Source organism: Furipterus horrens, unplaced genomic scaffold, assembly GCF_987537825.1.
Source record: "Furipterus horrens unplaced genomic scaffold, mFurHor1.1.pri manual_scaffold_4, whole genome shotgun sequence".
Classification (NCBI taxonomy): Eukaryota; Metazoa; Chordata; class Mammalia; order Chiroptera; family Furipteridae; genus Furipterus; species Furipterus horrens.
In genome coordinates this window covers 7,830,844-7,849,807 of record NW_028327174.1, presented here as the reverse complement: position 1 = coordinate 7,849,807, position 18,964 = coordinate 7,830,844, and the positions used below count along the sequence as shown (strand labels likewise).

General features: G+C 54.3%; 1 protein-coding gene across 2 annotated transcripts in view; it reads right to left on the bottom strand.

Moving 5' to 3' along the window:
- Nucleotides 1–15,389, bottom strand: part of CARD10 (caspase recruitment domain family member 10) — a 31,167-nt gene extending 15,778 nt beyond the window's left edge. Inside the window, exons 1-7 of one of the 2 annotated variants that reach the window (XM_090272477.1) lie at nt 15,192–15,389; nt 8,576–8,827; nt 7,552–7,689; nt 5,779–6,104; nt 1,972–2,175; nt 1,013–1,168; nt 303–428 (exon numbers count right to left, since the gene is read on the bottom strand). In XM_090272477.1, the coding sequence (XP_090128603.1) occupies nt 303–428; nt 1,013–1,168; nt 1,972–2,175; nt 5,779–6,104; nt 7,552–7,689; nt 8,576–8,810 (1,185 nt within the window). In that variant the 5' untranslated portion in view covers nt 8,811–8,827; nt 15,192–15,389. Of the gene's footprint in view, nt 1–302; nt 429–1,012; nt 1,169–1,971; nt 2,176–5,778; nt 6,105–7,551; nt 7,690–8,575; nt 8,828–8,993; nt 9,156–15,191 lie in introns of those variants that run through there. The other variant, XM_090272478.1, reaches the window with a different exon arrangement.
- Between the last annotated feature and the right edge of the window lie 3,575 nt (nt 15,390–18,964).

Below are 18,964 nucleotides of genomic sequence, written 5' to 3'. Positions count from 1 at the left end.
GTTTGCAGGCCGGCACTCAGTCCACTGAGCCACACTGAGCCACACCAGCCAGGGCATAAACCTTGTTTTTGATGTGGAGAGAACAGGGGTTCAGAAGTAAAGAATGCCAGAACCAGCTCTCCTAACCATCCCAGGAGGTCAGGTGAGGCAAGTGTGCTCTGGGACAAGGCTACCACACCTCCAGTGCTCAAGGTCCCACGTCTGTGTCACCCTGGCGTACTTGCCACCTCCTGAACCATCAGTGCACAGAGAAAGTCTCCTTTCTATAACTCTGTTTCAGCCGCACGGCAGGCTGGGCTCACCTGGTCCCGCTCCTTCTCAATCTCCTCCAGCTGGGCCAGGACGGTGGCCATGCGGTGCTTGTACAGGTCGCAGTCCTTCTGCAGCGTGCGGTGCTTCAGCCGCAGGTCCTCCATCTCCTGGAGGTACTGCAGACGGGCCAGTGGGGCAGCAAAGGGTGGAACATGCCCGGGTCAGACCCCCACGTCGGGAATCAGGGGACACTAACCAGTAGGTGCCCAGCAGTTCCAGGGAGAGAGGGCCCCAAACAAGTGCCCATCCCATCTCCCCAGCTGGGCCGGACTTCACCTCCCTGGGCCTCATGAAGCTGCCTAATCTGTAAAACGGGACTAACAATAATGACTCCCTCCGAGCCCGCCTGGCCTCCCTGTTTGAACTGCAATCTGCTCCCTTGCCCCGCTATGCCTCTTCCACAGCCCTCGTCACCCTCCGCTACGTGAAGTGGCTGACTTAGGTTGCATGTATGGCACACGGTTTGTCTCCCCTGCTAGAATTGACTCTCCACGGGGACAGAGACATTTGTTTTGTTCACCAATGTATCTCAATAAATACTTGAGGATGAATGAATGCAGAGCTCCCAGCACAGTGCCGGGCACACCGGCAGGGAAGGGCAGCCCAAGTGAACTGGTGACGCCCCCCACTGTTTCCTCTCCAGGAGCCTCCTCAGGCTGCTTTAAGAAGGAAGGTGGGGGTGGTGCACGGTGGATGTCACCTTGTCCCGAAGCTCCTCGGCCCACTGCAGCTCCCCCTGCACGGCGTGTAGCTTCTGGCACAGCTCCTGTCTGCTGTCCTGCGCCTCCCGCCAATCATGCTCCAGGATGTCCAAGAGGATGCGCTCTGAGCCTGGGGCCCCCTGCCGGCTTGCCTCCTGCAGGTCAGAGGTCAGGGCTGCCTCAGCATCTGGCCTAGTGCCCACCTTGAGTGTCAGGGGAAGGAGACACACAGCCCTCCGCCCCACCCCACCAGCTCTGCCACTTTGGCCACGGGCCTTGACCTCTCTGGACCTCGGTTTCCCGTATGTGAGTGAGCCTGGCTCCACCAACCCTGCCCACCCTCCAGGGAGCATCTGGGGTGCAAATGAGGTAAGTGGATGAGAGCATGCATGGACAAGTTCAGCCAGGATCTTGTTCCTGAACAAGAGCTAGGCACGCTTTCGCTTGCTCTAGTCCCTACCCACTGCCCAGAGCAGCAGGTGGGTGGTTATTTCCAAGGCCTGTTCCTGCACCTCTGACAGGGGCTGAGCCTGGCACAGGCAGATAAACTATGGGCCCAAGATCCAGCCCCCAAACCCACCTTCCAGCCAGGCACCCCCAACCCTATGAAATACACCAGAACCCTGGCTCCCATCCCCCACTTCCGGTGTGGAGCAATGGCCAGGAGCCCAGCCCACACTGCCACTGACCTGCCATAGGACACCCAGCAAGCCTGGGGCCACTCAGACCTTAGGGGTCTCAACTTCTGCAGGATCACAGACAAAAGCTCACACACAAAATCAAATGCAGTTTCAAGGTGTTCAGAGACGCCCCTAGGGCCACCCAGACTTCAGACTAAAGGCCAGAGAGAAAAGAGCACTAGGGGCTTAAGACAAGATGCCAGCCAGGGTTCCACCCAGATCTCAGATCCCAGGTGTAGACTCTTCACCGCCCCCACCCCAGGGGCCACCCCTCATACCTGCTGCCGGCCCTCCTGCAGCTCCTGCAGGGACGCTGTCAACCGCTGGTTCTCAGCCCGCAGCTCTGACACCAGGTCCACACCGTCCAGCTCTTTCTCCTTCTCCTTCTCCTTCTCCTCAATGCCAGGGGGTGGACCCCTGGCCCGGCGTAGCTGTGTGCACTCTTCCTCCAGCTGACTCACCTTGAGCTTCAGCTGATCCACCTGGGTACCGACACAGGGGTCAGCCCAGGGCAGGGCGCAGCCCAGGGAAGGACCCGAGCGAGGCCCGTGGGCAGAAGGCCTGCTCCTCTCTCCCGGGTGCCTCCCAGATCCCCAGAGGGGCCTGAGCAGGAGTTCCCCTGAACTTGTTTATGAAGAAAGTACAGGCCGGGCAAATACGATAAGAAAGGAAGGGGGCCAAGCCACCCTCCCAGGGGACTCTGCATCACCACACCCTGGTCTGTTCATCCGTCCCACAGCTTTGATATGGAGTGCAGGCAGGCAGTGGCCCCAGTACCACCATGACAGAGGAGGAGGAAGAATCGGGGGAACAGAATCTGGGCCCAGCTCCACCTCTAACTCTGTGTGGCCTTCGCCCCTCTCTGGGCCTCGGTTTCCTCCTCTCCCAGGGAAGAAGAGGTAGAGGATGGTTTTGAGATCTCACCCAGGCCGAGAGCCAGAGAGTTCCCAGGCCCCCACTCTAGTTCATTCCCAACAAGAACTCTAAGCCCGGGGTCCAGGTTTCAGTTGTACCACTTTTACCCTCTGCCATCCTGAGCAAATAACTTACCTCCTCTGGGCCTCAGTTTCCTCACAGGTAAAATGGGCCCGTTCAATCCCCCTGTTCCACCACCTGCCTCCCAGAGTCATTGCAAAAATCAAACAGGACAGAAGGTGGGCAGAGACCTATAAATTGTCAGTGGCTGCCAGGGATGTGACAGTGGCTGTCTTCACAGCTTTGAATAAAATCCCAGCCTGCCACCCATTCGGCATGTGCAGCCAGAAGCTGGCCAGGGCGGTGACGGGTGGCTGAGAGCAGATATGCATGATCAGTTCGCTGGATTATGAGTATAGTCAGCCAGAATGATTTTCTAAATTCATGTGGGGTCTGCACTGGCTAGACAGTGACAAAAGCAGCAGCAGGTGGCAGGCCACAGAATAAAGTCATGGTTGGAAAAAGGCACAAAGACTTCTGTGCTACACTTAAGCGTGCCAATGTCTGGTGCCCTAGGCATGCCCTGGCCTCTCTTGGAAAATGACTTGTAGCCTCGTACCACTCAGAGCCGAGCATTACCACACACACACACACACACACACACACACACACACACACACACACACACGGGTCTGGAGGCTGGGTCAGGAGTTCCTCCTCCACAAAGGACTCAGAAAGAAATTCATGATTCTCACATTCCTTTCCCCTCACAAAACATGCTTTGTGAACTGCCAGAGAAAGACGGCTAGTTACAAGGGCAGGCATGGTCACACCCTCTTCAGCAAACCGCAGCCACACACCACGGCCCTCTGCCCGACCCTTGGCCAGCAAGCTCCTCCGATGAGCTCAGGGGACAGGCCACCTGGGAGTCTCCGCTGAATGCCAGGAAATACGGATGCATTTAATCCTGGTGTACAAACTCACTTAGCACAAAATTATAGTGTTGGTTCCTTAAGTTTATGTTGCTTAGAAATAACAGCTCGTTAAATTTGCACCTTATAAAACACAGTATTAAATCACAGCCACAACACACCTGTCCATGGGGAAAGGGGACCCAAGCTGCCAAGACAGATACCCTCAGCTGTTCTGTTCATTTCCACCTGCAATGCCTCTGTTAATTTCTGGGGCAAAAAAAAAAAAAAAAAAAGCTCCAAAAATCTAGGCAACTTTACAGTAGCTACATTTAAAGAAAAATGAATCTATTAGTTGAATTTGACCCCTTACTATCTACCCCCTAAACTGGGAAAAAGCAGCCATTCTCTGCCTAGTGGCAGACTACCTTTCTCCTAGGTGGTCATACTATGTGCACCTACAGCTAATCTACAGGCACCTCTAATGCCTCTTCTTCATTCCCCTACCCCACCCCGGGAGACCCCAGGCAGCTGGACAAACACACAGGACACTCCCCCAGTCACATGCCCACACTCACCACTTAAGGGGACCCAATTCATAATTACACCCAATCCAAAGGTGAGACTAGCCATTCCGGCCACAGCCCCTCCCAATACACTGGGCCAGTGGCCATCACGCTGTCCTCTCTGAGCAGCAGAACCCTTTCTTCCAAGAAAAACCTCACAGTCGGTGTCATATGTCTGTTTCAGAAAAACAGAACATGGATGAAGACGGGGGACCCCAGCTCTCCCCGCCTGCCCACCACCCCACCCTACCCCAGCAGTGCCAAGAACAAAGTCAGAAATTCTCAGTCTTGGGACCCTGGGAAAGTGCTCTAACCAACCCTTCTGTGCCTCAGTTTCCTCATCCATAAATGGGGACAATAATAGTGTCCCCAGCCTTGTCCCAATAGAGTTGTTGAAAATCCGAGGAGCTGGTACATGGCAAGCAGTGAAGACGGTGCCTGGCGCATAGGAGGTGCTGTTCCATTATATCATCCTGATTCGTGACCTCCCGCCTCCAAGATGACGAGAAAACTGAGGCAGAGAGGGAAGCCTTGCCCAGGCCGCCCTTTGCTCAATCTTCAGCCAGTCTTTGGGCCCCAGACAGCCCCACCTCACGCCAAACACCAATCAGACCTTTAAAAAACAGTCTCGTCAGCTCACACCCAAGTATCTGCCTCCTACACCCCTGAGCAGGCCTGGCAGCCTGGGCCCTTTAACCTGTGGCCTCCCAAGCAGGACTCATTTCCCCAAATATCAACACACTGGCACACCCAGCCGCAGGCTCCTGCACACCAGTGCCCCCACACTGACAGCCTCCCACGGGCACCTGCCATGGCCTGCAAGGCCACAGCCCCCACCAAGGCTCATGGAGCCAGGGGACTCCCAATCCCACAGTCAGAGCCTCTTGTGTGCGGCTGGCACTGTTAAATCCTTGAACCAATGCCCTGGGGCAGGAAAATACCAGCTTCGTCCCCATGCTCAGTGCCAATAGGAAACCAAGAAGTGAGGCTTGGTTTCTCCACCTGGTGGCAGGCAAACTGGTTCAAATCCAGGTTTCATTTCCCAGCTTCATAATGAGAAAGTCCCTTTACAATCGAAGCCCCGTTTCTGGGTTTCAAAATAAGAACCTCGTGCACGGTGCCTTCGTGGGACAGTATGACATGATGCGTGGAAACCTGCGCAGCCCACAGCAGCGTTCAATAACAATAGCAACCTTGATGGCTAATGACGATACAGGTTTCGAGCACTAACTCTGTGCCGGGCACCGTAGATGTCTCAAACTGACGAATCCCTGTAAGCCAAGGTCTCTCCACCTCAGCATGTACTAGCATTTTGGGTTAAATAATTCTTGCTTGTGGGGGGCTGTCCTGTTCACTGTAGATATTTAGTAGCATCCTGGCCTCTACTCAATAGCTCACTCCTAGCTGTAACAATCAAAAATCTTTCCAGACATGGCCATTGTCTCTGGGGGCAAAATCTGGCCCCGTTGACAACCACGGTCATAACTCAGTGAAATGAGCGCCATCGACACCCCAATATTACAGATGAAAAAACTGAGGCACGGCGTGGTGAAAGGGCTTGCCCACGGTCCAACAGCTGGCAGATGATGGCTCTGGGACAGGAGCAGGCTACCACAGCACCGTCGTTTTGTTTTGTTTTTTTTGCAAAGGTTGCCCCGTCCCCACTCTCCCCTGCCCACCTCCCAGGGCCTACCGCCAGCTGCAGGTCACGGCTGCGGAGGATGGCAGAGTTCTTCTCCTCGCTGAGCTGCGCCAGACGCATGGCGATCATGTAGTTCTCATCCTTGAGCCGCAGCAGCTCCAGGCTGCCCACCTCCCAGTCCTCCCGCAGCCGCTGGCAGCGCTCCTGAGCCTGCTGCTGCTCCCGCAGCCTCTGCTCCAGCCTGGCCCGCTCCTCCTCTAGGAGCCGGCCCCGGGCCTGCAGCTGCTGCTCCCGCTGCAGCTGGCTCTTGCGAGCCTCCCGCAGCCGCCGCACCTCGGTCATCAGGAACTGAGTCAGGCCCTCGGGCCCCTCCTCATCTGCCGGAGAGAAAAGCCAGGTGAGGCACGTCACATCCACAGGGGAAGCACACCCAAACCGAAACACACTCAAAGAAAATTCTGTAATATACATTTTATAATGTGGGGCTAAGAAAGGCCTTCCTATATAAGGCACAAAGTCAGAGGCTATAAAAGAAAAGAGACAAAACATTATAAAAATGTTAACATTTCTGAATGATGAAAGATACAACAAATGACGTTAAAAACAAGCAACAAAGCAGAAGTAAAATGTAACAGAGGATTCAGAGCCACAATATGGTAAGAGCTCTTATAAAGCAATAAGGAAAAGCAAGCAACCAAATAAAAATATAGGTAAAACTATCAGTAGGCAAGTCCCAAAACAAAAAATGGCTAATAAACATGCTCCATCTCACCAGCAGTCATCATCATCATCATTATCATCATCGCCACTAACATTTTACTTTATTCTTTGAACTCGGTACATACGTTAATTTTTTTAATCTTCATGACAACACTTAAGACAGGCACTATTATTGTACCTACACTAAAGACAGAAAAACTGAGTCACAGAAAGGTCAAGTTATTTGCCCAAGGATTCCTAGTTCGTAAGCTATGAACTGCCTCTCTCAGTCGAAGTACAAACTTAAAACAATAACATTATTTTTGACATATCTAACTGGCAAAAATGTTTTTAAATCCCCAGAATGCCTGAGGGTACAGCAAAAAGGACGCTAATACACTCCTGACGGGCTGTACGTTGAGTTAACATTTAAGATATACATGCTCTTTAAGAAAATTTACTTCTCAGAACCTCTCCTCCTGAGACACACATCTGCACAAAGATGCGAGCAGAAGGGTATTCCCAGCACCGTGTGTAACGTTGTGAAACTGGGAAGGGCCTCGGTGTCCATCCACAGGTCGTCAGTTAAATGCCTTGTGACACAACATCACTAATGAGCACTATGCCGTCATTTAAAACAAGGTAACAGATGTGGGAACAAAAATCAATTGTTCTGAGAAAAAGCAAAACACGGAGCAGCATGTGTGTGTGTGTGTGTGTGTGTGTAAATGCAAAGACAAGGGAGACTCGCTAAAGTGTCACCAGCACAGCAGAGCTAAAGGATGGTCATTCCTTTTTATTCTCAAGTCACCGGGAGTGTTTGAATTTTTTTACATAAGAAACTGTAAACCCATGTATCCCTGACACATACATGCCTGTAAACAATTTTAGGGGACTGTTAAGTGTGTGGGCTCTGAACTCAGACTAACTGGGTTAGAATCTCAGTTCCATGCTCAGCCTGCTGCGGGGCCTTGCGCAAACCTCGTCGCGTCTCTCTGTGCCTCAGTCTCCTCATTTGTTCAACAGGAATAATGGGAGTGCCTCTCATACAGGGACAGGGACAGGGCAGGGAAGCAACCTCAGCACGGATGTCCAAGGCATGGCACGCACTGCGGACCCACTCACCAAGGATCATGGAGCAGCGCTGGGCGGGTTCCTGGCCGGTGAGCAGCGTGAAGTGCTCGGGGTAGTAGAACTCCAAGGCCTCCAGGAAGGCCTCATAGCCCCTCTTGCCACGGCAGCGCAAGATGTCCATCAGGCGCCCTGGGAAGTGGTGGAAGGGTACCCAGGGTTCAAGGTGACAGCTCCTCGCAGTGCCTAGCCAGCTCCCCCGCCCCCAGTGTTCCAGGGCCCACGTTCCCCACATTTTTAAGCCACCGATACATGCAGGGGCCTGTCTCAGCACATCATGGGGAGAGCCTGTCTCCCACAGTCAGGAGAGCCAGGACCCCCCCACCGCCTCCCCCCAATAGCACCTGTGCTTCAGCAGTGCCCCAACACCACACACACACACGGACACACGCAGGGCCAGCAAATGCTGCCTGTCTTTTCAATGACACACAGAAGTCCCCTCTTTCCCCAAAAGCAAAGTAAAATATTTCTCCCATTGGCCAAGTCCTGCAAGTCCATTAGACCCTCATCCCTTTGCCAGCCCTGATTCAAAGTCATCCTGTGGGAGAGGACACCCTCCTTAAGCTGAGACGGGTCCTGAGCACTTGGGGGGGAAATGACTCTCCAAGGAGTGTGTGGCTTACAGAGGGAGGCGACAGAGAGAACTGAGGAGGTCAGAGGGCACCGAAGATGCCATGTCCACCAGCTGTGACCCTGAGGTCCCCCACTTAGCCTGCCCTGGCGACCACAACCAACCCCTGCTCTAACGTCGGCACAGGAAGCGGGAGGAAATTGCAAGGCAGACAAAACCCAGACGCCGGTTGGGGCGCCGGGGACCTGCTGGGTCGGAACCGTGGTTTGGGAGGTGGCAGGATGGTGGGCACACCACCCACCCCGCTCTATGCATGGAGAGACCAGGCCCACGGGCCCACAGCTGTGCGCCTGGAGCTCCAGGGGTCCCTGCGCGCGCTGCGGGCACCGCCCACTCAGGCCCAGCCCCGACCCCGACCCCGACCCCACCCCGACCCCCGCGGCTCACCGGTGCGGTTGATGCGGCACGGGAAGCGGTAGGTGCTCAGCACCTCCTCCTCGTCCTGCTCGTCGATGACCCGGCACTGGCGCAGATACGGCGTGAGTTTGGCCGGGTTGAGGGCGCGAGTCAGCCGGTGCCGGACGCCCTCGATCCGTTCCCACAGCGCGTCCTCCTCCGCCTCGGACCCCGAACCGGCCCCAGCCTCCTCCTCGGCCTCCCCCGCCTCGGCCGTTCCCGGCATGACCGCGTCCTCGGGGTCTGCGGGTCAGAGGCGCCGAAGATCAGCGGGGTGCCCCGGGGCGGGGGGCGCCGGCCGATCCCACTTCGGGGCGTAGCCCGCCCGATCGCCCGCCTGGTGTCGCCTGCGCCCCTCTCCAGCGCCCCCTCGGCCCGGCGGTGCGCTGTCCCAGCGGCCCCGACTCACCCCGCACGCCGCAGCCGCCTCGGGCTCCGGGCTCTGCGCTCGGGCGGCGGCTCCGCCGGCGCAAGGGAGCGGCGTCCCCAGCGCCCCCGGCTCCGCCCCCGTCCCCGCCGCTGCCCGGGCTGCCCGGGCCTCCCCACATCGCCGCCCGGGCCCGGGCCCGGGCCGAGAGTCCGGCCGCCTAGCCCCCCGCACGTCCGCCCGCACGCCCTGCCTCCCCGCCGTCCGTCCGCGCCTCCCCCAGCTTCCTGTTTCCCGCCGGCTCTCCCGGCCGGGCTCAGCGGGGTCGGCGCGGCCCGCCCACACCTGCCCGGCCTCCGCGTGGGGCGGGGCGGGACACTCACGTTCACACCCTCCCGCACGCAGCCAGAGGCTCAGGCTCGATCCTGGCGGGGACCGCAGCAAGGAGGCGACAACGCACAGGTCACACCAGCGCACAGCGCCCCACGCAGAGCCCCCACAGCACAGTGGCCCTACACAACCTACACGTCACACACCCACCCTATATATGCCACACACGGTCACAATCCTACCTACTTCTCCATTTCCCAGGAAATGACCCTGAAGTGTAGGGCAAGGGCTCCCAGGCTTCTGAGAACTCCCGTAAGTCTCCCCGCACCCCTCCACCCCAGAGCCCAAAGGTGCCCAAAGCACCCCTGCAGCTGTGGGCCCACTGGGGCCCACGCGTGGGGGCACCTCCTGGAAGCACTGCATCCCGATCCTAGCCGGCCCTCTGACCTGCTCCTCACCTGGGCAAGTGCTTGTCCTCTCGGACCTCAGTGTCCCCAAATAGACTGCCAGCTCTGGCACCTTCCCTCAAGCTCTAGTGCAGCCCTTGGTTGGGCAGCAAAGGACAGAGGTCACCACCACCTTCTCGGGAAAGGGAGTCTGAACTCTCAGAACTGCTAACTCCTGCCTACACAAAACCTCATTAGAGAACAAAAGCACCAGGAATCCCACATCTCCCAAAGAATGTTCCACCAGACGCTGGACCCAGAAATACTTGGGAGTGGGTGTGTGGGCAAAGTCAAGTAAGTTTGGGAAATACTGTACCCATACTCCTCCCTCCTCCCTTGGGAAACTCATGGTCACTTTACCATGACAAAGTCTATACCCGTATCTGCGGGTATGTGTGTGATACCATCTCCCTGGTCGCTGGAAACTGCCAGTGGTGTCTGCTGAGAGCAAGGGTCAGAGCGGACAGAGCTGGTACAGGAAAGTGAGCTCCCCAAACTCCTTCCATACCGTCAGAATTAAAGGCCGTGTACAAGTATATTAATTATGTATCCAAAGTAAGTTTTCAATGAATAAAAGCTGTGGAAAGCCCTGCAATCAAGCATTGGTTTGACTTTATCCATCCTGGTGTCGTTTCCCAAACTTGGTTCCCACAGAGGTTTGTGGGTAATTATTTTTCATTTGTTTTTGTTTGGGAGAACACCTGCTTACATCCAGCTTGGGAAATTCTGAAGTCCAGGGCAAATTCCTCAACTCACAGAGGAGGAAGCAGTGGCCCAAAAGGGCAAAGAAATGGCCCTGATTCACACAGAGGCCGCAGTGGGACAAGGCCAAAGCCAAGCCCCAGCCCCTCTTACCCCGCTCCCCAACTCCGTACTCAAGCACACACCAGGCTCCCTCCCAACACACCCTTTCCTCTCTGTAGCCCTGGGTGCTCTCATCCTCTTGTACTCCTCCCACCCGCAGCCCTGCTCATTGTGAATAATTTTAACTTGGCCAGGAGAACAGGGTGCAAGCCTTGAAAAAGACTGTGGTTAATTATTTTCTCATCAAGAAGCCTAAGCAGGGCCCAGAGAGAAGGCACAGGGAAGTGAGGGGACTCAGAGCCCTAGCAGGAGTTAGCTGGGTGCCCTTGGGGGCCCAGTCCTGAAGAAGCTGCAATTCCCGTGGGTTCCATGCTCACATGTTTGTTCACATGCACAGTTACACACACACACACACACACACATAGTCACATATACTCACTCCCCCACAGGGGACATCAAGCCATGTGAGAGGCAAGTGGGGACGCACCCGCTTTCCCACAAAGCAGAGCCTTCCTGTCTGCATCTGGACCTTTAGCATCCACAGCACGGAGCGTGAAAATGTGCAATGAAGCATCACCTCCATTATTGTCCTCTTGGGTTCTTCTCCAGCCACACCAAGAAGGCAGGGACTGTGGCAAGGAGACAAGGGGTCTAGACCTCATACCAGAGGCCCTGGGTCCTATCCCAGGCTCACTGCCAGGAGCGCTGTTCTTTGGAGCCTTGATTTCCTTCTGCAAAAGCCAGATGCTGAGTAATCCCAGCCACACCTAGAGAGACAGACAGTCTAGAAGCAGAGAAAGTGCCTTAGGGACCTACATTTGACCTTCGTTATGTCTCTTCCGACAGATGCCTTCCCTCTCAATTTCTACATCTGTAAAATGGGTATAGTCGTCCCCCTGTGCAGGGACTGCCTCTGAGCTGCAGTTCCTTCATCTGGGAACTGGCCACAGGGACTTCGGTTTTCTTCCTGCTCCCTAGCAAAGTATGTCCCCAGGTCAGTCTACATACCTTGTCCAAGCCACATACCACCTACCCACAGGGCTCTGGTTTCAGTCCACTCCTCAGCCTGAGGGATCACTTTAAAAATAGAACAGTTTTCTCTGCTGCTTAAAACCCTCCAAAGGTCTCCTACCGAACTGGAATAAAATGTAAATGCCAGCTGCCCCACTCCTCTTCTCCCACCGCCCTACTCGCTCACGGGCCTCATTCTCTTCTGGAACCGGTCAGTTCGTCCGGCCTGCTCCCTCTGCCTGAAACGCTTGTCCTTCCATTCCTGGCATGGCGGGCTCTTTCTAGATCTTCAGGTCTCACATCAAAGATCACCTCCCTTGGGACAGGAGCAGGCACACAGGGAGAGCACTCCTGCACGGTTCCCGTGAACCCACTCGAGCCCCTCTGGGCTATTTTCTCCCAGCACACATTTCGCTTTCTTGAACCGTCCATTGCTGCTTCCACTCCTAGAACAGAAACGTCCTTGGCCAGCAAGAGTGGTTTGGGATGTTCCAAGAACACTGAGGATGAGGAATGGAGTAGGACAGAAGCGGAAGTTGGAGAAAGGAGTGGGAGACAGAGCAGAAGGTCATCGTCAAGGCTTTGGTTTTCCCTTTTATCAGTCATCACACTGTGTTATTATTGTCCCCCCCCCCCCCCCACGCAGCCGCAGAGCCCACAGAGGCAGAGATCTACTTCTTCATTCACTCCTTCAAAGATGCCCCTGGCCCCGGTCCCTTCTCTCTTTGGCAGCCTCTGATCACATCCCAGGAATCAGAGCCTTCGCTTATCTCTCCTGCTACACTGTACACATGGGTGCATGGTCAGCCTGGGCTCCCCGACTCCAGCCTGCAGACAGAGTGCACCTTCTCTGGCCATCTCTTCACTGAAAGCGCGGCCTGGCTCCCACCAACCGAGACATGGCAGTGCCCAGCAGAGTACCTGGCACATAGTAGGTGTTCAACAGGAGACTGAGGAACAGATCCAGGACTGGGGAGAATTCAATTGATGGGCTGCACAGCACGAAAGCCAGACCACCCAGGGTTCAAATCCCCGTCAACGTGTGTTTTGTGATCCTAGGCAAATTCCTAAACATTTCTCACGCAGCCTGAACACAGGCTAGAGTCTAAATGAACACACTCAATTGAATTCAACCTTTGATGTCTCACCCCCAACACACACACACACACACACACTGCTCAGCATCCCCCCAGGGCGCCTCTGTGCCATGGGTCCCCTCCCTGGGACCTACTCCAAGGGGATGGGGATGGAAGGGGGTGGGCTGGTGAATCTGTCATAATCAATCATGGAAGTCTAGGCTCGGGGGGAGGGGTCTTTAAGACCACCATTTGATATCAGCCATGTAAAAGCAGGAAACCCCGCCATTTGTGACAGCACAGGGCACGCTGCTGAGTGAAATAAGCACACAGAGAAAGACAAACACTGTATGCTCTCACTTATTTGTGGAATCTTAAAAAAAAAAGAACTCAGAAACAGAGAACAGACTGGTGGTTGCCAGGGGTGCGGAAATGGGGGAAGGGGGTCAAAAGGCACAAATTTCCAGTTCCAAGATTAATAAGTTTGGGAGATGCAGTGTACAGCATGGTGACCGTGGTTAATAAAGCTGTGTTGTATATTTGAAAGTGACTAAGAGAGTAAATCCTACAAGTTCTCATCACAAGAAAAAAGCAATTTGTAACTATATGAGGTGAACGATGTTAACTAAACTTATTGCCTCTCGTTTTGCCATATATACAGAAATCAAATTATCATGTTGTACAACTGAAACTAATACAATGTTATATGTCCCTATATCTCAATGAAATTGTGGGGAAAATACTACCATTTTGCAGAAATTAGAGAAACTCAGGCCCAAGGCTACAGGGGCCTAAGTGAGCCTCCGGCTCTCCAAGGTGGAGACAGCAAGACACCGTGAAGCAGAGGAAGAAATGGCCTGCAAGAGCTGTCCTCCAGAATCCCATGATGCTGGGGACTCTGCAGGGGCCCGAGGAAGGGAGGGCAGTGGCCCCGTTCCCACCTTCCCTTTCCCCCAAGGCTACCTCCAGTAGCCTCTGTATGGGGGAGGAGGGGGAGGAATAGAAATGGTGACTCACTCTCACCCCTGTGGGGATCAATTGCAGAGAGACTTATTCCTGCCTGTCTTTGGGGTTCCTGTGGGGCTGGGAGCTGAGCTGGGAAGTGGGGATCTCTGGCTGGGAGGTTCAGGCTAGGCTGGGGGCTGCAGATTGCTGGGAGAAGATAGAGGGGTTTCGGCAGCAGGAACAGCCCATGCAAAGGCCCAGGATTGAAGGTGTGCTTCTCTGCCAGCCCCCCTCACTCTGGCTGTGCCACCTGCCCATGTTGCTGGTCCACTCTGTGCCTCAGTTTCCCCCTCTGCACCCCTCCATCATCAGAGGGAGAGGCCCTTCCCGGCAAGCCACCGTCGCTCCTCCTGACAGAAGGTGGTGCTCCAAAAAAGACCAAGGACATGACTGAGGGCCTCCGTGGGAACTCAAGCTGCCCATCAGCCCTCCAGGGAGGACACCCCAGCTGAGATGGCCACCTGGGGACGCTGCCTGGAGCCCAGAATTCCAGAAAAAGGCCCTGAGGGATCATCCGGCCTGAGTCAGTAGGAAAGGGCAGACTGGGGGACCTGCCTGCTCTGAGTCACTGGGGCCCCATGAGCTTGAGGGCTTGTGTGCCTTCCTCTGCTGCCTGCTGGGACCAACTGTGGGATCGTGCAGACCATGGTTCAAATCCAAGCCCTGCCCCTGCAGTGAGATCGTGACCTTGGGTGGGACTGAGAAGCGGAGACAATAGCGGTTGTGTGTGGGTAAGTGAATGACTTTGAGTGCTTGGCACAGAGCCAGTGGTGACAACAGTAGCGAACAGTTCTGAGAGCTCGTCATATACAAGACATAGGAAGTACAAGTGTTTTTCTAGAACTAGCTCCTTAAATCTTCTTAATAAAAGTTTCTTAAAGTGGTAAGAAGAGGGGAACCTCAATTCTGCCCAGAGATATTCAAAACTGGAGCTGAGGGAGAAGCCAGAGAAGGAGAGGGGCCTGGGCAGCAGGAACAGCCCGTGCAAAGGCCCCGGACTGGGAAACCTCACGTCGTGCTCCCAAAGGGCCCCTCATTCCTCTCGCCTGCTGGAACTTGCACCATTCCCAGCTCTCGGCCCTGCTCACCATAGTCCCCATGACTCAGATTCCCCGCGCTCCCCCCTCCCCTCCAGCCCCAGTGGAGGAGATGAGGTGAGTGGGCGGGTCCTGCCCTGCCTGCAAGGCAGGTGAATAATCATCCCACCGGCTTCACTGAAGGAACTCCAACCCCGTGCTGGGTGCTGAACTAATTCCATCTCACGCAACCCCGGAGGGCAGCCCTATTACTATCCCAGATGCAAGCAAGGAAGCAAGGCCGCGGGCAGAGCCGCCCTGTCCCAACCAGGACCCCCGGGCGCCCGTGCAGACAAGGAAACCGGGTTCCAATCTCTCGTTTGTTACCGAGTTTTGGGGAGCCGGCACCTCCTTTCTGGGCTTCGTTTTCCCCACATACAGTGGGAAAGGGCTGAATAAAATGAACCTGCAGCCTGGCACAGGCTCTGGAGCCAGACTGCCTGCATTTAAATCATTCTCTCTCCCCCCCGCCCCCCGCCCCAGTCTCCTTACCTGTAAAGTGGGGAGTGGGGAGGATACTAGTATCTATCAGAAGGGCTGTCGTGAGGATGACATGAGGTCACACACATCAAGTGCCCTGCACATGGTGGGTGTCCAGTACAGCGCTGGCTGCTGTTGCATCCCTGGGGGCTCTACCTGCTGGGAAGACGCATGACTCCAGCGGATTCTGCCCCACTTCCGGCCATGCCCATCTCCCCCTCATCCTGCCTAGGTGCCAGCACACCTGGGCCCCATGGGAACCTTAGCACAAGTCCCGCCCCCTCTGTCTGGAATGCTTTCCCCACCCCTTTATTTGAGACTGGCTCCTCCCTCACCTTGCAGGCTCTGCTTAGATATGTACGCCTCCCAGAGAGGTCTCCCTGACCGCCAACTCTTTTTCTGTCTCCACCTCCTATTTTCGCTCTTTGAAGCTCTCATGAAAATCTGTCAACTCTCTGATGTATTTGTCTGCTTTCATCCCCAAAAGAAGATAAGCCACCAAGGGCAAAGATGGTGCCCACCTCCTCCATTGCTGCACCCCTAGAGCCTAGCCCCATGCCTGGCACACAGCTGGCACTCCAGAGATATGTAGAACAAATGTACGAATAAATAATACATGTTAGATTTCCAGTGCATCTCACACACTGAGTGAGCTCCCAGTGTCCAGAGGTGACAGGACACCAGGGTCTGGGGCAAGAATAATAACTGTCAACATGGCAGAGTGCTTGCTGAGTGCAGGGATCTTTCTGAGTACTTTCCATAGATTAATCCTTTCAATCCTCACAACAGACCTGGGAAGTAGACGCTATTATGACCCCGTTTTATGGATGAGAAAACTGAGGCTCTGAGTTAAGTAATTTACCCAAGAAGATCTAGCTGGAAGTGGGAGATCTGGGATTTGAACCCAGACTTAGTCTGGTTTTGGAGTCAGCTTGCTTTATTTTCTTAATAGACTTTTTATTTTAGAGCAGTTTCAGGTTCAAAGGAAAATTGAGCAGAAGTACAGAGATTGCCCGTATACCTCCTGCCCCCGCTCATGCACAGCCTTCATTATCACTGTTCCCCCACAACTGATTTGCCTTTAAACACTGGCCAACACTGCAAACAGGAAGACTTCCTGGAGGAGGCGGGGCAGAAACTGGGCCTGGTTGGGTCAGACAGATTCTGCACCCCAGACAGGGAAGTCCATCCCTGCCTTAGGGAACGGAGTGGACCTGGGTGCAGCTGGCATGACTGAAGTAGAGAGGGCACAGAGGAAGCCCTGGGGAATAGTGACCTACTGGTGCATACCAAGTCACGCAGAACATAGCATAGAAGCACCACCACTGATTTGGCTCAGGATTCTGCAGTTGGATAGCTGACATGGCATCAGCTGGCAGGGCTCAAAGGGCGGCTAGTGGCTGGACAGCTGGGGCCCATCGGGCAGCTGTCTCTGTCCTTCTGGGGTCTCACTGCATGGTCTCTACAGCACGGTGGTGTCAGGACAGCCAGCTTCCTATGTGCTGGTTTTGAAGATGCATGTCACAAGAGAGCCAGAAGAGGCCATCGCCCTTTATGACCTGGCCTTGGAAGTCAGCCTGTGTCACCTCTGCCACACTCTGTTGGTCAAAGCAGTCACAAGCTCACCCAGGTTGGAGGGGGAGGGGACAACCAGTCATATGCTGTACCTTCTGATGGAAGACTGGCCAAGTTCTGAAGAGCCTGTGTGGAATGGAAAATACTGTTCCAGATATTCTTAGAAAATTTAGCCCTGGCTGCTGTGGCTCAGTGGGTTGAGTGCCAGCCTGTGAACTGAAAGATCACCGGTTCGATTCCTGGTCAGGGCACAGGCCTGGGTTGCGGGCCAGCTCTCCTGCAGGGGGTGGGGGGGAGGCGGTGAGAGGCAAACCAATCAATGTTTCTCTCCCACATCAATATTTCTCTCCCTCTCTCTCTCATTACCTCCCTTACCCTCTCTCTAAAATCAATAGGCATGTCCTTGAATAAGGGTTTTTTTTTTAAAAAAAGAAGAAAAATGTATAGCAGGTGACTGGGGCTGAGCAAGCTGTCAGCGAGGGAGTCTGCTCTGCCGGTGCATGGTAGATCCGGTCTCCAGGTCCTGGGTGGAGGTGACCCTATGCCTCAGACCTTTTCTTCAAGCTTTTTGAAACTTTTTACTTAGGTATAAAACACAGTAAGATGCACAGATCTCAAGTAGGAGGACGCTGAGCGTCTCCAGCACCCAGTCAAGACCTCCTCCAGAGGCAGCCGCCCTTCCGTCCTCCATGGCCATGGATGGGCTTCACCGGCTTCTGTTCTCCACAAAGAAGAGAATCATACAGTGTGTGCTCTTCTGTCCCCCACCTTTCATTCACCATGTGTCAGTGAGATTCTTCCATGTGGGCACATGTAGTTGTAGATTGTCCATTCTCGTTAATGAATAGTAATTCCATTGTGTGACCACAATGTTTTTTTTATCCTCACCCGAGGACATGCTTATTGATGTTAGAGAAAGGGAAAGAGAGAGGGAGAGAGAGAGAAACGTTAATGCAAGATAGAAACATTGATGCAAGAGAGAAACATCGATCAGTTTCTTCTCACACACACCCTGACCGGGAATCGAACCCGCAGCCTTTTGGTGTGCGTGACGACGCCCCAACCAACGGAGCCACACCAGCCAGGGCTACACTGTTTAAGGGGCATTTGGGTAGTTCTTGTCTGGGGGCTATGAACGGTCAGGTGCATGTCCTCTGATAAACACATACTCACCTTCTTGTCGGATTTATACCGAAGAGAAAGGCCGCTTGGTCACAGTGTCGGCACCCGTTCAGCCTCAGCAGGTCTGTCCTGCCTGTACCGGTGGGTGTGAGTTCCACACCCTCACTTACACCTCAGATCGTCAGTTTAAGTTTAGCCTTTCTCTTGGAGGTGAAGTGGAAATCACTGTTTTAAATAAAATCTCACTAAGAGCCACTGTTTCCAAAACAGATCAAAGGAGGTGGAGTGAAAGCAAACACCGTGCCCAGTGGGGAGCCCACAGGAGCATCTTGCTATTGTCTGATCTGGTTTTGCTTTATTTCATATGTTTATATCTTCATTGAAATGAGCTCATATTGTTAAGTTAGAAGTAATAGAAAGCGTATGTGAGCCCTTCTTGAAAAACGACTTGATAATGACTAAGAGACGACTCTAAAGGAATGAACTCAGAAATGGAGAAGCTGCGGGAAAGGACTGAGGCGGGCCTCGAACCCACTTCCACCGAGAATTAAAACTAAACCGGCGAAGTCCCCATAACAACGTGCCGCTGGCGAAGGACCTCCTCCGCCTCTCTCCAGAAGAGAAGAGGAAACGCAAAAAGACGCGGCTGGGGCTGAGCCCCAGTTCCTACTCCATGGGCGTGAAGTGCCCGGGATGCTGCAACGTCACCGGCGTCCTCAGCCCGGCTCAGAGGGCAGCCTGTGACCCGGCGGCCGCTCCACTGCGCTCCACCCGCGCGCAGGAGGAACAGCAAGGCTGACGGGAGGGGCCCCTTCAGAAGGGAGCGGCACCAAAGCCCCCGAGCCAATGAGTGGGGGGACCATCCCAAGAAACACATTTTGGATAAAGAAAACTAAACGAGTGAAGAAATTATGGTGAAAAAAAACCCAGAATTTAAATGTTATAACGCTCAACAAAGCAAAAATAATATAAACAATAGTAACTGGGAAGTTGCTGGGGCGGTGGGGGAGTGAGGGAAAGCGTAAAACAGCTAGTTCATTTTTTATTTCAAAGAGTCAAGTCATGCTGATTAAATGGAAACATTTAGT